The sequence below is a fragment of the Pristis pectinata genome, chromosome 2 (genome assembly GCF_009764475.1).
Source record: "Pristis pectinata isolate sPriPec2 chromosome 2, sPriPec2.1.pri, whole genome shotgun sequence".
In the NCBI taxonomy this organism is placed as follows: domain Eukaryota; kingdom Metazoa; phylum Chordata; class Chondrichthyes; order Rhinopristiformes; family Pristidae; genus Pristis; species Pristis pectinata.
In genome coordinates, this window is record NC_067406.1 from 69,142,651 (window position 1) to 69,158,895 (window position 16,245).

Genomic DNA, 16,245 nt, shown 5'->3' on the forward strand with positions numbered 1-16,245 from the left:
AATAATATGGACAACTCTTGGGGAAAAAAAACTGCCAGATGGCAAAATGAACCCACTGCACGAAAATAACTGCCACATTATCTGCGCATGCATAAAGAAATGAGAGTTGAAAAAAATAAAAATAGACAAAATTTGTTGTTTCTTTTGCTTTTTGTGTTTATTTATTTAATTTTTCATCGCCTAAATTCTGGTAGAGCGAATTTTATTCTATATCTGTGATTTTAGGTTCGTGATTTGTGAATTCCATAAGGGTCAACTTTTGTAACCCGAATGGCTGTAATGTGGGCCATGCCTGTGCTTCTTTATTGTGATTAGTTCAAACAATTCAAAGATTCACATCATACTTCAATTACTCAACTCTTAAGTTTCACAACTCTTTTAGTACTCATCTGCAGTCCTTTGTTTCTCTAGTTACACAACTCATTAGTTACTTTCACAACTTCTAAAACTCACTCCTTGTATTTAGTTATGTCCTCTAGATGAACCGGTTTGGGGTTAGACGATGAATTCTTCCCTTAGTCTTTAATTCAGGGTCTTCTTCAGTGGTTGGTTTCCAGAGTCACTGCTGTCGATCATCTCGTAAGGCATTTTTTTATACAATTCTTTGCATACCTACCAGACATTGCTTAGTTCGTTATATCCAATTATATGACTATAAGTCCAGTCCAACTTTCCAGACATTGTTTAGTTCATTATGGTCAATTATATGGCTATATCTCCAGTCCTTATCTATACAAGTACGTGTTTCTTCAACTCCTTCAAATTCCTACTGGTGCCATTCCACAATTACCTCATCATCAGAGCAAATTTGACGGAGACATTATAGGAGGCAGGGTGGGACAAAAAGTAGTCAAGATTGGTGTGGGAGTTGGTAGGCTTGTAATGGATATTAGTAGCTAAGCTGTCTCCAGAGATGGAGAAAAAAAGTTCCAGAAAAGGAAGGGAAGAGTCAGAGATGGACAATGTGAAGGTGAGGACAAGGTGGAACTTGGCAGCAAAAGTAATGAAATTTTTGAGTTCTGCATGAGAATAGGAAGCAGCACCAATGTAGTCATCAATGGACCAGAAAAAGAGTTGACTGACTGAGCCTGGGTAGGACTGAGGCAAGGACCATTCCACATATTCCACAAAAAGCCAGGCATAGCTTGAGCCCTTCTGAGTGCCCATGGCCACACCCATGATCTGGAGAAAGTGAGTGGAGTTGAAGTTTTTCAATGTGAGAACAAGTTAAGCCAGGTGAATGAGTGTGTTGGTTGAGGGGAACTGGTTTGCATTTTCTATGACACTTGCTTTTAAAAATTACTTATAGCATAATCTTTAATTGAAAAATATTGCATTCAATGCAGTTTTAACACGTAAGTCCTGAAACTCAAGGCGCTGCTAATTTTATATTACCATGTGCTATTCTAACCACACAACAATTCAAGAATTTTGCATTGCTAGATTGAACTGAATTCTGCTTTTATTGCCAGTTCCATTTTCCTTCTGGTTTTCCCTTTCTGATACTTTTTATTCTGCAAATGACTTGCCAGTCAGAAAGTGAAACTTACAAAGGCAGTTGTTTATAGTTTTTGCAGTGTGCCTCTTATTTTCGTATAATAAGCCACCAAAAATGAGATAAGTGTATTGCAGTAACTGATTCAAGTCTTGTGAGCATTAGTTTCAGCTCAGAAGTTTCTGAATATTTTTTATGCTGTAGTCAGTGCTGGAAATGTTATGTCATTTCCTGTGTAACAGATGGCTTGTTTTGCACTACTTTGGAGATGTTGGTATGGAGAATTAGTTCAAGTCTACTACTGGGGTAAGAATCCATATCTTTAAAAGAATTTGGAGTTTATGCTGGTTGGTTCTTCTTAAAGCCATGAAATCAAAAGTAATTTTTAATTAGTTGTAGAGGAAAGTAAAGGTTATGGAACAGAAATATATAATTCAAACATTGTGTGGCTAAGAATAAAAGCATTTTAATCTGTGCTGAAAGCTTAGAATTTATCTACAGTAAATTTTTTCATACTAATCCTGGAGCATTCTAATTTCTTTCCATTAACACATTTACAAATCGTCTGATTACGTATAGAGGTTTTCATGAACTGCAGGTCAACTGTAGGCATTCTCAAGAACATTTAGGGGTTTCAAAGTCAGCCTTGTGAGTGACATCCACACCTCGAAAGTGTAAAACAGAAGCAAAACAGATGGGGAGGTAGGATTCCTGTACTTTTAGTGAGTAGCTCTTTTTAATACGTGAGAAATTTCTTACATTTCTCCACAGGGACAAAGGAAAGGTGAGAAGATCATCTCTCTCTCTCTTCCACATGAACTGAAAGGATATTTCAGAATAGAATTAGAACATTCCTTGTTAGCAATCTCTAGACTTCCACTATGTCTGCACAAAGTAAATAACCTGGGGAATGGAAGGGAAAACATTATTTAGAGTTTGGTTCTTTTGTTAATACCCAGTTATTGGAACTTGCTCTAAATTTTATACTTCCTTTCTTGCTGAAACCTGCATTTTTAACCATCTTTTTATTCAGCTCTAATTCTCGCATCAAAGTCCCTGGGATGCTTTTCAGTGTGAGTGTAATTTTAGTTTAGGAGTAGCATTTTTCCTTGTAAGATGGTGGCAGGAACTCCTCTTCATCCTCTAAAAGCAAGGAAGGTCTAACGTTTCAACTGTAAATCATTGATGCAAATTTCACCACTTGGTCTTTCCAAATATATGTGCAAAAGGAAATATTCTGCTTATTAGCATTGAGATTATAATCAGTGCTGCCCTATCCTGCTCCATTCCTTGGTCCTGTGGTGACAATTATATCTCTGAGTTAGAAGATTGGACACAATCAAATGGATTGGTTTGTCCTGGATGGTGTTGAGCTTCTTCAATGTTGTTGCTGCATTCATCCATGCAAGTGGAAAATGTTTCATCACACTTCTTCCTGGAGATGGTTGGAAGACTTTGGTAAGGTATGAATGTGAGTTGTACACCACACAATATCTAGCTCTAGCCTCCTCTTGTCTGGTAATGAATTTAATAACAGTAATCCAGTTAAATATCAAAGAGAGAAGGTTATTGTCATTGTAGATGGTAATTGCCTGGCATGTGTGATACAAATTGTGCGATTTTGATTCGTAAAGACAGACACTGCTTCAATATCTGAGATGTCGCAATTGGAACTGAACATTGTGCAGTCTTCAGCAAATATCCCCCATCAAACCAATCTTTGAAGTTGCTTTTCATCAATGATCTTCCCCCATCAGATATCCCTTGTTGGAGGGAAGATCGTTGATGAAAAGCAAATTCAAAGATCCTGTTATAATATTTGAAGAGGAGCATCGGCAGCTCTTTATCAGTGTCAATTATTTCATTGCTCTTGTGTGGTATGCAACTCTGTGTAAATTAACTGTTGTGACACGTTTCTCTGACTTCAAAATGCCTTTGAAAGATTATTTACAATAAGTCTTCCGTTAAATAACCTGTTTGTTACCTTCTTTATTTTTCATTCTACTCATAAATTCTCTTCACATTTAAATTTCCGATGAAGGATGCTAACATTCAAAATAGTAACCTCTCTTTCATCATTCTGTGGAAGAGCTACCATTTACTTTAAGTGATATGTCTTGAGCTTACATATTGCATAACTGAACACTCAGTGGACTTCAGACGCAGGCAAGGATTTGGTAGGAATAACTTTATGGGCAGATTTTCCTAATAAGCTGATAGTTATATCTAAAGAGTAACTACTCCATGGGCTTCAAAATAAAAACAATTGTCAATTTACCATACTAAGTGTTTTTTAAGGCACCATCACTGAACACCAGGCTACTGTCTCCTGCACAGTCACAGATCTCATCACATTAGGAGATCTCCCCTCCACAGCATTCAACCTGATAGTGCCCCAACCCCTGCTTCTACCTTCTACTCAAGATCAACAAACAGGACTATCCTGGTAGACCCATTGATTCTGCCTGGTTTTGTCCCACTGAACTTATCTCCTCATACCTTGACTCTATCCTGTCCCCCCTTGTCCAGTCCCTTCCCACCTATGAGGTCCAGGACACCTCGCATGCCATCCACCATTTTGACAACTTCCGATTTCCCGGCCCCCACTGCCTCATCATCACTATGGATGTACAATCTTTATATACCTCCATCCCCCATGAGGAAGGTCTTAAAGCTCTCAGCTTCTTTCTACAACAAAGATCCAACCAGTTCCCTTCCAACAACATTCTCATCTGCCAGGCTGAAATTGTTCTACCTTGAACAATTTCTCTTTTGACTCCTCTCACTTCCTACAAATCAAAGGTGCAGTTACGGGCACCCACATGGACCATAACTATGCCTGCCTTTTTGTTGGCTACTGTTCCTGTTACAAACATTCTCCGTACCACTCCTCAACTCTTTCTCCGTTACATTGGCAACTGCATTGGTGCTTCTTCCTGCACCCATGCAGAACTCATCAATTTTATCACTTTTGCCACTAACTTCCACCCTGCTGTCAAATTCATGTGGACCATTTCTGATACTTTCCCTTTTCTAGATATCTTTGTCTCCATCTCAGGAGAAAAACTATCCGCTAACATTTACTGTAAGCCCACTGACTCCCACAGCTACCTATTTCTACACCCCTTTCCACTCTGTCTCTTGTAAGGATGTCATCCATTTCTCCCAGTTTCTCCATCTCCATCGCATCTGCTCTCAAGATGAGGCCATCCATTCCAGGACTGTTCTCGGAATATGAGGTGTTATTCCTTTAGTTTGTGTTGGGTCTTGCCCTGGCAGTGGAGAAGGCCAATGATGGACAGGTTGGTGTGGGAATGGGGAGGGGAGTTGAAATGGCTTGCATCTGGGAGCTTGGGATGGCCATTGCAGACATTTCAGAAATGTTCTTCTTTCTCAAGAGGTGTGGCTTCCCTTCTACTGTCATTGAGGGAGCCCTCTCTTGTATCTCCTCTGTTTCTTGGACCTCTGTTCTCATCCCACCTCCCTCCAGACAGAACAGAAATAGTTCCCCTGGTCCTACCTTAGCCTTCGCATCCAGCACAATCATCCTTCGTCATCACTGCCAGATGCAATCAGATCCCACCACCAGCCACATCTCCTCCCCACTCCTTTCCACCTTCTGCAGAGGCCGCTCCCTCTGTGACTTCCTGATCCATTCATCCCTCCCCACTCTGGCACTTTCCTCTGCAACTGCAGGAGGTGCAACACTGGTTCTTACACCTCCTCCCTTACCAACATCCAGGGACCTAAACAGCCCATCCAGGTGAGGCAAAGATTCACGTGCACCTCCTCCAACCTTGCCTACTGTATTTGGTGCTCCCAATGTGGCCTCCTCTACATCGGCGAGACCAAGCGCAGATTAGGTGACCATTTTGCAGAGCACCTATTCTCTGTCTGCAATGGCCATCCCGAGCTCCCAGTTGCAGACAATTTCAATTCCCCTCCCCATTCCCACACCGACCCGTCCATCCTTGGCCTTCTCCACTGCCAGGATGAGGTCCAACGCAAACCAGAGGAACAACACCTCACATTCTGCCTGTCTAGTCTACAACCTAATGACATGAACATTGAGTTTTCCAATTTTAGGTTATCCTCTCCTCTGGTGTATTTTCTCCCTCCACCCCCACCCCCCACTCTTTCCGATCATCTTCCAGTCCTTCTATTTCTGTCCCTTTCCCTGAGCCCCCCATCACCCATCTTCATCCCCTCCCTCTCCTATATACACAGTTCACCCACAGGCTTCCCCCTCTCCCCCATTTGTTTCTGGTTCCAACTTCCATTCACCTCTCTCCTAATATTCCCCATTATCATCTCCTTTACTTACCAGATCCCAGCACTGATGATCTGCGTGTTCCTGCTTATCTCCCTCCAGCAGCTGTCTCCACCTTCACCCTCCCCTCTCCTCAACTTGCTCCATCTGCCTTCCCCTTGTTCTCTCTGCCTCCATCCATCATCCACCTGCATCTGTCTCCCAAATCCAACTCTCCCCTCCCTACCTAGCTCGATCTGCCCGTCATCCTTCACTTCTCCTCAGTCCACCAATTACCTTGGGCTCCTGTCTCACTACTCCCCTTTTCCTCTTTATGCTAGCTATTTTCCCTCTCCACTCTCAGTCCTGATGCAGGGTTTTGACCAAAACATCTGCAAATCCTTTTCCCCCAAAATGCTGCTCGACCCACTGAGTTCCTCAGCAGATTGTTTGTTGCTCCACACTTAAGCATCTTCAATCTCTTGCATCTTTATTAAGATGAAACTGTTTTAACATGTTTCTGTAACTTCAAAATGCCTTTAAAGGATTATTTACAACATTTTTTTCATTGATTAAATAACTTTTGCTTGTTTCATGACTGTAAGTCAGTCTTTCTTTATTTCTTGTCCTTGAGTCAGCTTTCCAGCGTTAGAGAACTTAAATACAATTGCTGTGTGAAATTAGTCTTATGAGAAAGAGGAAGTTATTTTATATTTTTTGCAGACAGTTGCCATTTATTTTGAGTTCTTCCTTTTTTGAACATCTGTAGTGAGGTTGTAAAAATAAAAAGGGAAGAACTCAAATAAAAGGATCCTTTTGAAAAGTAGGTTTTCTCATTTTATCTAAAGTTATTTAATTATTTATATATTGAAGAAAGAGCCTTTATAAAAGGATTTATCTGCATTTAGAGTCTTATGTATTTGTGTGGTTTGTAGCAGAAAGATTCATGCAATGTTCAAACATGGACTGATAAATGACAAGTAAGTTTGTGCCAAAAAGTTCCATGCAATGACAGTCTTCAACAAAAGGGAGTCTGACTGCTCAGTTGTGACATGGGAGGCATAAAGCTGCTGCCTGATGGTGCCACCCACCTGTGGAACTGTCAGGAATCCTGACCTCTGGTGCTGCATGTTTATGTGGAGTTTGCATGTTCTCCCTGTGACCACATGCATTTCAGGGATTTTGTTTTCCTCCCACATCCCAAAGACATGTAGGTGGTACATTAACTGGCCATTGCAAATTGCCCTTGGTCTGCAGGTGAATGGTAGAATCTGGGGGGAGTTGATGGGAATGCAGGGAGAATAGATTAAGGAAAAATCAGTGGGAATGGAGTTGCTCTGTAAGCTGGCATGGATTTGATAGGCCAAAATAGCTTCATTTGTCATAAGGAAATAAGGAAATTCAATGGCAATACCATTGCTGAGTCCCCCCACCCACAACTACCTGGGTCTCACCATTGACTAGAAACAGTCACATAAATATTGTGGTTACAAGAGCAGATCAGAGACTTGATATACTCCAGCACGTGATTCACGCCTTGACACACCAGATCATTTTCATCAGTGTAGAGACCAAATCAGGAGCATGATTTAATAGTTTCCTTTTGTTTGGATGAATGCAGCTCCAACAACCCCTAAGAAGCTTGAAACCATCCAGATTAAAGCAGACCACTTGATTGGCAGCCCATCAGCAATCATAAGCATTCTTTCCTTCATCACCAGTGAACAGTGGCTGCAGTGTGTACCAACTAGAAAATGCACTGCAGTTACTTGGCCAGGCTATTCTGACAATATTTCCAAAATTTGGAACCTTTATGACCAAGAAAAACAAGGGAAGTAGGTGCGTGGGAAAACTGCCACCAATTTCCTCCAAGCCACACACTATCCTGATTTGTAACCAGTAACATATCACTGGTCCTTCGTTATTGCTATGTCTAAATCGTGGAATGCCTTAATATACAACACTGTAGGAATGCCTTCACCAGAAGGACCATGGCAATTCAAGGAGACGATTCTCCTCCACCTTCTCAAGGGTAATCAAGGAAAATGAAAAAAATGAAGATATATAAAAAATGGCAAATTGATTCTTAAACTCCGCCTTCAATACTATAATTCCAAACAAACTCATCACCAAACTCTGAGACCTGGGACTCAACGCCTCCCTTTGCAACTGGATCCTTGACTTCCAGACCAACAGACCGCAATCAGTAAGGATAGGCAGCAATGCCTCCAGCATGATTATTCTCAACACTGGTGCCCAGCAAGGCTGCGGCCTCAGTCCCCTACTCTACTCCCTATACGCTCATGACTGCATGGCCGGATTCTGCTCTAACTCCACCTACAAGTTTGCGGATGATACCACAGTAGTGGGCTGTATCTCAAATAACGATGAATCGGAGTACAGGAAGAAGATAGAGAGGTTAGTCACATGGTGTCATGACAACAACCTTTCCCTCAATGTCAGCAAAACAAAAGAGCTGGTCATTGACTTCAGGAAAGGGGGCGGTGTACATGCACCTGTCTACATCAACGGTGCTGAGGTCGAGAGGGTTGAGAGTTTCAAGTTCCAAGGAGTGAACATCACCAATAGCCTGTCCTGGTCCAACCATGTAAATGCCACGGCCAAGAAAGCTCACCAGCACCTCTACTTCCTCAGGAGGCTAAAGAAATTTGGCATGTCCCCATCGATCCTCACTAGTTTTTATCGATGCACCATAGAAAGCATCTTATCTGGATGCATCATGGCTTGGTATGGCAACTGCTCCAGCCTTGACCACAAGAAACTTCAGAGAGTTGTGGACACAGCTCAGCATATCACAGAAACCAGCCTCCCTCCATGGACTCTGTCTATACTTCTCGCTGCCTCGGTAAAGCAGCCAGCATAATTAAAGACCCCATCCACCCCAAACATCCTCCTTTCTCTCCCCTCGCATTGGGCAGAATATACAAAAGTCTGAAAGCATGTACCACCAGGCTCAAGGACAGCATCTGGCCCGCTGTTATAAGACCATTGAACGGTTCCCTTGTACGATAAGATTGACTCTTGACCTCACAATCTATCATGTTATGACCTTGTACCTTGTTGTCTACCTGCACTGCACTTTCTCTGTAGCTGTTACACTTTATTCTGCATTCTGTTATTGTTTTACCTTGTACTACCTCAATGCACTGTGTGATGAATTGATCTGTATGAACGGTGTGCATGACAAGTTTTTCACTGTACCTCGGTACATGTGACAATAATAAACCAATTCCAATTCCAAACCATTGAGGTGAATGATTACTTCTAGATGATAGAATATTCAGGTCTCAGATACTAAAAACGTGCTTCTTCATGAAAGACTATAGAAAATATTGTTTCATGTGATGCTTGTATTGTTCAAGTCTGCATTAACATAATTGATGAAGGGTCACTGACCTGAAATGTTAGATCTGCTTCTCTCTCCACTGCCTGACCTGCTGAGCACTTCCTGTTTTTTATTTCTATATTATCATAATATTCTTTATTAATATAGAATTGCTTCAGTGTGGAGCAAAATTTTTAATAGAACCTGACATTTTCTAAAGTCTGATGACTTGTACATGTAGATTTACTGTATCGAATATCAAGGATGTCCCACATTGGTACAGAGAATCACAAGCATGGGGGAGTGTACATTGCAGGGTTATGGTCAAATTGGGGTTAGAACTAAATTAGCTCTCTTTATGTATCTGTTGGTTTCCATTTAATGTGGCTATGAAATTTGATTCCACTACCTTTATGTAGTATGTAATTGTTTTTTTATTGTCACATGTACCAAGATGCAGTGAAAAACTTTGTTTTGCATGCCATCTATACAGATCATTTCAAAACATAAGTACATCAAGGTAGTACAAAGGGAGAAGCAATAACAGAATGCAAAACATAGTGTTACAGTTACAGAGAAAGTGCAGTGCAGGCAGACAATAAGGTGCAAGGGTCATGACGAAGTAGATTCATCTTTATTGTACAAGAGTCTTAACAGCAGGATAGAAGCTGTCCTTGAGCCTGGTGGTGTGTGTTTTCAAGCTTTTGTATCTTCTGCCCGACGGAAGGGGGGAGAAGAGAAAATGGCCTGGGGTGGGTCTTTGATTATGTTGGCTGCTTTCTCAGGGCAGCCAGAAGTGTAGACAGAGTTCATGAAGGGGAGGCTGGTTTTTGTGATGGACTGAGCTGTGTCCACAACTTTCTGCAATTTCTTGCAGTCCTGATCAGAGCAGTTGCCATACCAAGCCATGATGCATCCGATGTAAAATAAAATCTCCTCATTTCCCTTTTTCAAATTAATTTAAATCTACAACTCACAATACTGAACCAGTTGGCGAAGGAAAGAGTTCCTCTTCACTTTCTTTATCAAACCATTTCATAATTTTGAATACTACTGGATCTCTCTGACCTTTTCTAGTTTAATGAAAACAATCACAATTTCTGAAATCTTTTCGTATCAAAATCGTCCTTCATTCCTGGCTAACCTCCTCTGTTCCCTTTCCAAGCCCATGGCATTCTTTTTAAAGTTTGTTTCCTGGCATTAGACATTGCTCCAAACTACACCCAACCATTGTTTTATTTTGTAAAGGTTTAGAGTGACATTCTGGTTCTTATGTTCATTGCATTGATATTCAAAGATAATTATTCTATATTCTTCCTTATCTGCCTATTAACTCACTAGTCCCTTTGAAAGAATTGTGAAAATGCAGCTCCAGTTCACTCACCTTTCATGCTCTTCTCAAAAATAGACCACTGTCACTTCATGGTTGTTTCTCTAAATTGTCAGACTGTTTGCCTGACTGGATGAGCAGAAATTAAACACTCGGAAGACCAAAGCCATTGCCTTTGATTAATTAGTTGCACATAATAATTCCTCCTCTTAAATATAGCCAGTTCAGCTCCCAAGATGCCATTCGAGTGGGTTACTTTCTCCTGCATGGTTTCTAGCATCCTGAATGTTGCTGGAGCTGCACTCATTCGGGCACAGGTGGATTCCATCCCATTTTTCATGTGTGCCTTGTAGATGGTGGAAGGCTTTGGTGTGTTAGGAGGTAAATCACTCACACAGGTTACCCTGCCATCACCTACTCCTGTAGCCACAGTATTTTTGTAGCTGGTCCAGCTGAATTTCTGTTTAATGGTGACCCGCTGAGATCTTGGTGCTAAGGGATTCAGCAATGGTAATGCCATTGAATACTAAGGGAAGATGGATAGATTATTTTCTGGTTAGAGATGGCCATTGCCTGGAACTTGCATAGCATGAAGGTTACTTTGCACTTAATGTTAAACTTACCAACTTGAACAGTGCTTTCAGGAATTGCATCTCTAGAAAACCCCGAAATGTTTGCACATCCTGAAAAATGGCAGCCTGAAGCAAGTCCAGTAAATGAAATGAGCTCCCTGCAAATGCTAGGCGCAGGAGACTGCAGGTATTGGAATTTGGAGCAACACACAGAATGCTGGAGGAACTAAGTGGGACAGGCAGCACCTATGGAGGGAAATGGACATGGTCGAGATGAAGGATCTCAGTCTGAAACATTGACTCCATTTCCTTTCATAGATGCTGCCTAACTCATTCAATTCCTCCAGCATTTTGTGTGTTGCTTCTTGCAAATGCTGTTTCATTCTAGACTCTTTTTATCCCCTTAAAAGTAATCTGGAAAACAAATATACAGTAACACTTTGATAATCTGCTGTGCGACCATCCAGAAATCACAATGGTTCAGCATTTAAGATAATAATAGCTCATTGGGTGCTAATTTCTACACTCCCTTTCACACACCGGGGCCCCTGTTCCTGTGCTCCCTTGAAACTCACTACACTTCGGAGAAACTTATGGGGGTCTTGTTTCCTGTGCTCTATTTAAATTTACAGAGGTAACTGGAAAATGTATTATTCTACTGTGTGACATCTAAAAAAAAGTGAATTAAAACTGCATTAGAGTATTAAAAGGAATACTCTTAAAATGAAAGTCTGGAAAATCTGCACCACCAAAGTTCCAAGCGTGCCAGATTAATGGAGTTTCACTCTAAGTAGGTAATACTGGGAATGCACATGTTTGTCACTACCCAAGAAAGAAAAGATGCAGTGTCTTTTTAAAACTGAGTTGTAAACATGCTCATGAGAGCTTTCAGAATTTTTTTCACTGAGACCAAATTTTGCATTATTATTATTACCACCACAACTTTCCACTGCTATTTTACAACTAAATTCTCTCACCTTTTTGAAGTGTGTGGGTGGTTAGTTCAAAAATACAAATCTCTTAATATTGTAGATGTGTTTTGTTTCGCTACTGTGTAATCTTTGTGGACTGTATATTTCAATTAACATATCTTGGAATTGTCGCTTAGAATGTGTCACTTGATGGGAACTTTTGTTTTCTACTCAGCTTTGCTGAATATATACCATTAATATTGCTTATATTTTCTTTTCTTTCAGCTGTTCTAAATGGATTTCACTTAAGAGATACAGTACGTAAGTGTTTTGTTGCGGGAAAGAAAGAAAATGTAAGAAAGTTACCCATTATGGCCAACTCTCCTTCCTTCGTCGCCTGGATTTTTATTTTTAAAACTGGATGTAGTTTGTGTTTTCCTGCAGAAAACAACAATGTCATAAACAATTCATCCTCCTCACTGACGGCTGTGCCAAGCAACTTACCAAGCCAGACAGAAATACTGGATTTATCACAAAACAGCATCACTGAGATTCATATCCAGGATTTTGCTTCTCTTCACTGGTTGAGAAGTTTGAACTTGTCCATCAATAGGATCAACAATGTAGCAAATGCATCCTTCAGGTCTAATCAAAATTTAGAGTGTTTAGATCTTTCCAAGAATGAACTTTCAAGTATTGAATGTCAATTTTTATATAATGTTACATCTCTTAAATACTTGGATATTTCTTATAATCGTTTTCATAGCCTGACACTTGGGAAAGCATTTAGGTTCTTGAAAAATCTGGAATATTTAGGACTCGGCAGTAGGGAAGCAATAAACTTACAGAAAAATGATCTGAAAGAAATATCAAGGAAACAGTTTCAAGAAGTTTCAATTGGATTAAAACATTTGTCAGAATATGATCCAGGTACTTTGCTGGTTTTGAGAACTACAAAACTCCACATTGTTTTGCCATCTGCTGGCACATCAGATTTACTTAGAAAGGTATTGCATGATGCCTTCATCTCTTCTGATACTTTGAAATTATCAAACATTAATTGCTCCCAAACATGCAACGATTATGTTAATGGCTTTAAAGCACTAGAAAAATTCTCAAGGATTAGTAATTTGTTGTTAGAAAATTTAACACTCTCTTGGCAAGATCTCATGAGCATAACAAGGTCTATCTGGGAGATGACGATTAAACATATAAATATTTTTAATACAGAATTATATGAAATTAAATCTTCTGTGGTTCAGTATTCAGACATAGTATTGGAAACGTTGATTTTCAGAGGATTAAGAGTCACTACATTCTACTTCAGTCAACCAGTTATTTATGATTTCTTTGCTAAATTAAAAGTTGAAAATCTAACCATTTCTGATTCAGACTTGATCTTCATGACTTGTCCAGAGCAAGGAAACCATTATAAGTTCATAGACTTTACAGATAATTCAATTACCAGTGACTTTTTTTTTCAAGATTGCACTTCCCTGAATTTGTTGGAGACTTTTATTTTGCAGCAGAACAAGTTGCTTGAATTTTACAAAGTGACTACCATGACCAGATATATGAAATCCCTTAAAAATTTGGATGTGAGTCAAAACCAACTTACTCTTGATGAGAAAGCAAATTGTCTTTGGACCAATAGTTTGAAAAAACTGAACCTGTCCTCAAACAGACTGACAGATTTGGTTTTTACATGTTTACCCAGTAACCTAGAAGTCCTTGACATGGAGAAAAATGATATTTCTATTGTGCCCAAAGGGATAAACAACCTGGAGATGATGAAAGAATTATACCTTGGCTCTAATAAATTGATTAGACTGCCTGAATGCAGCAACTTTAGAAATCTTGAGATATTGTTTGTTGAGGAAAACTTGTATCAAGAACCTTCTACTAATTTCCTTCAAACTTGTCAAAGGCTGACCAGACTGAATGCTGCCTCTAATCCATACACATGCACCTGTCATCTGAGAGACTTCAGCAGGATGAAGGAAAATACCCAAATAGAACTGGTGGGATGGCCAGAGTCATATCAGTGTACTTACCCAGAGAATCTTAGAGGAACTCTATTGAAGGATTTCCATGTATCAGAAGTGATGTGCAACACAGCTGTCTTACTGGTGATTATACTGGGTAGTATGATTGTTTTAGCAGTTGTAATGGCATTGACATGTCATTTTTTGGACTTGCCTTGGTATTTGAGGATGATTTGTCAATGGACCCAGATGAAACGAAGAACGATGAAGACTGACAGCCACCAATTAAGTGAAAATTTGGTCTATCATGCTTTTGTGTCCTATAGTCAGCATGATTCTGGGTGGGTGAAGGAACAAATGTTGCCATACTTGGAAAAGAGAGAAAACCCATTCAGGATCTGTCTTCATGAAAGACATTTTATTCCTGGCAAAGGTATTATTGAAAACATAATCAATTGTATAGAGAAGAGTTACAAATCAATATTTGTTTTATCACCCAACTTTGTTCAGAGTGAGTGGTGTCATTATGAACTTTATTTTGCGCAGCACCAGGTATTAAGTGAACAGTCTGATAACTTGATACTGATTGTTTTGGAGCCAATCCCTCAATACATGATCCCATCTAAATATTATAAACTAAAATCACTTATGGCAAAGAAGACTTACTTAGAATGGCCTAAAGACAAGAGCAAACAGAGACTATTCTGGGCCAATTTGCAAGCAGCAATAGGAATAAAACTAACTGCTTCAACAGAGAAAACATTGGTGTAAATGTTGATCAATTGAATTCTGAGTTGCATCTTACTAATTTTCATTGTACGCTTTTTTAGCTCACTTCATTCAATAATAATGTTTTGTAGAACTATACTGATAGAATTATTTTGATGAAAGTTGTCTTCAGACTGAAAGATCAAATTAAAGGAAATTAGTAACATGCAAATCAAGCAAGAACAGCAGGAATGTTGGATAAAATGAGGGGAGGGGGTAAGTGGGAAAGGATGGGCAGGGTTGTGGGTGGTGAAGGTAGAGTTACTCAGTAGGCAAACTGATGTTCTTAAACAACAGCTGGAAATGGGTATAGTGCACAAGGCAACATAGACTCCATCCACCATCAGCCAAACAAAGGAGCTGGAAAAACATTTTAAGGAAAGGAAAGACATGAAGCATGCTGGCTAAGCCATTTACGTTCACCCATGAGATAACAAAAGTTGTAAGTATTCAGGGCAGGAGATAAGCTCCAGAAAACTTGTAGAGGCTGTTAGCCAATATTGATATATCTGAGACTTGGAGTGGGAGGACTAGTGTCCAGAACCAGGACATCCTGGCATATATGAACCCTCAAGCAGTGGCAAGACCCTAAAGAGTAACTACAGGGAAATGATAGAGACTCATCTGAGGTTCTGCAGCATTTCATGAACATCTTCTGTGCACCTAGATGTGAATGTAGTTTGATGATCTACACATTCTTCCATAGTTACAGCTGATTTTACATTTGGTTGTTCCATATTTTTGGTTTTGGAACTACTGTAGTCAATGTCCTTTTTATAAGAAGTGCTACTTTACATTTGCTGGTTGTTTTCCCATATATGGTCATGGATGTAGTATTTTTCAGATACTTTGAGTTATGATTTTGGTATTAGATTCATTTAATCTGTTCAACTATTTCTTGGCTGATGATCCAAGATTACCAATTTAAATTTGGCAATGTGAGTTCATAACCTATTAGAGTGTGAGATTGACTGTCTTTCTTTCCAGTCCTGATGAAGGGTCTCGACCCAAAACATCGACTGTTCATTTCCCTCCATAGATGCTGCCTGACCCGCTGAGCTCCTACAGCATTTTGTGTGTGACTGTTGAGGGTGTTCATTTAAATTTATGATTGTGTGCCTAACTTTGGAAAAAAAACTGTACGATTTGCATTTTAATTAGGGCCTTTGTTGTGGATTTATTTTGAATAAAGTTTACTGAAACAACTGTGAAAAGAAAGAGTGCTCATTCAAAAATAAAAGAGCTGATTTGTTCTTGAAGAACTGCAAGTTACATTTTATGGTGGGAATCACTCTGAACAGATATAAAGCAACTTGTTTCATGGGTTTACAGCTAAAAAGTAATTTAAACAGGTTAAATAAAATAACACACGCCCTTGCTTTAAACCAATTCAGTCATTTATGTGTCTCCATTTACCAAACCCTGTTGGTGTTCATGTCCATGATGGTCACCATAGATATGGTGGGCTGAAGGACCTGTCTCTGTATTGTATGATTCTACAGCTTTATGATTGTTCTTTTAATTTGATGATTGAGACCTGCTACTGAGACTTTTTGAAGCTACCAGCCCAGAGTCATTGACTGTGTTCA

The 16,245-nt window shown here is 39.8% G+C and overlaps 1 protein-coding gene across 3 annotated transcripts; it reads left to right on the forward strand.

The window, feature by feature from the left end:
• Positions 1-444: 444 nt before the first annotated feature.
• On the forward strand, positions 445-15,861 carry LOC127586075 (toll-like receptor 6). 3 transcript variants are annotated; one of them, XM_052043891.1, is made up of 3 exons: positions 1,666-1,801; positions 12,189-12,224; positions 12,348-15,861. In XM_052043891.1, exons 1-3 carry the CDS (start codon positions 1,738-1,740, stop codon positions 14,657-14,659), a joined length of 2,412 nt encoding a protein of 803 aa, XP_051899851.1. In that variant the 5' UTR covers positions 1,666-1,737; the 3' UTR covers positions 14,660-15,861. The 3 variants fall into 3 exon arrangements, with proteins under 3 accessions (XP_051899858.1, XP_051899851.1, XP_051899844.1); XM_052043898.1 differs by lacking the exon at positions 1,666-1,801 and adding an exon at positions 445-579 and having other exon boundaries at positions 12,189-15,861; XM_052043884.1 differs by having other exon boundaries at positions 12,189-15,861.
• The last annotated feature ends 384 nt before the right edge of the window (positions 15,862-16,245 follow it).

What these genes read in the sequence shown, in the direction of transcription:
- LOC127586075 (XM_052043884.1), top strand. Translation starts at nt 1,738, where the DNA reads ATGGCTTGTTTTGCACTACTTTGGAGATGTTGGTATGGAGAATTAGTT. An exon ending in AGTTCAAGTCTACTACTGGG is followed by an intron (nt 1,802 to 12,188) that starts GTAAGAATCCAT and finishes CTTTTCTTTCAG; the next exon opens with CTGTTCTAAATGGATTTCAC.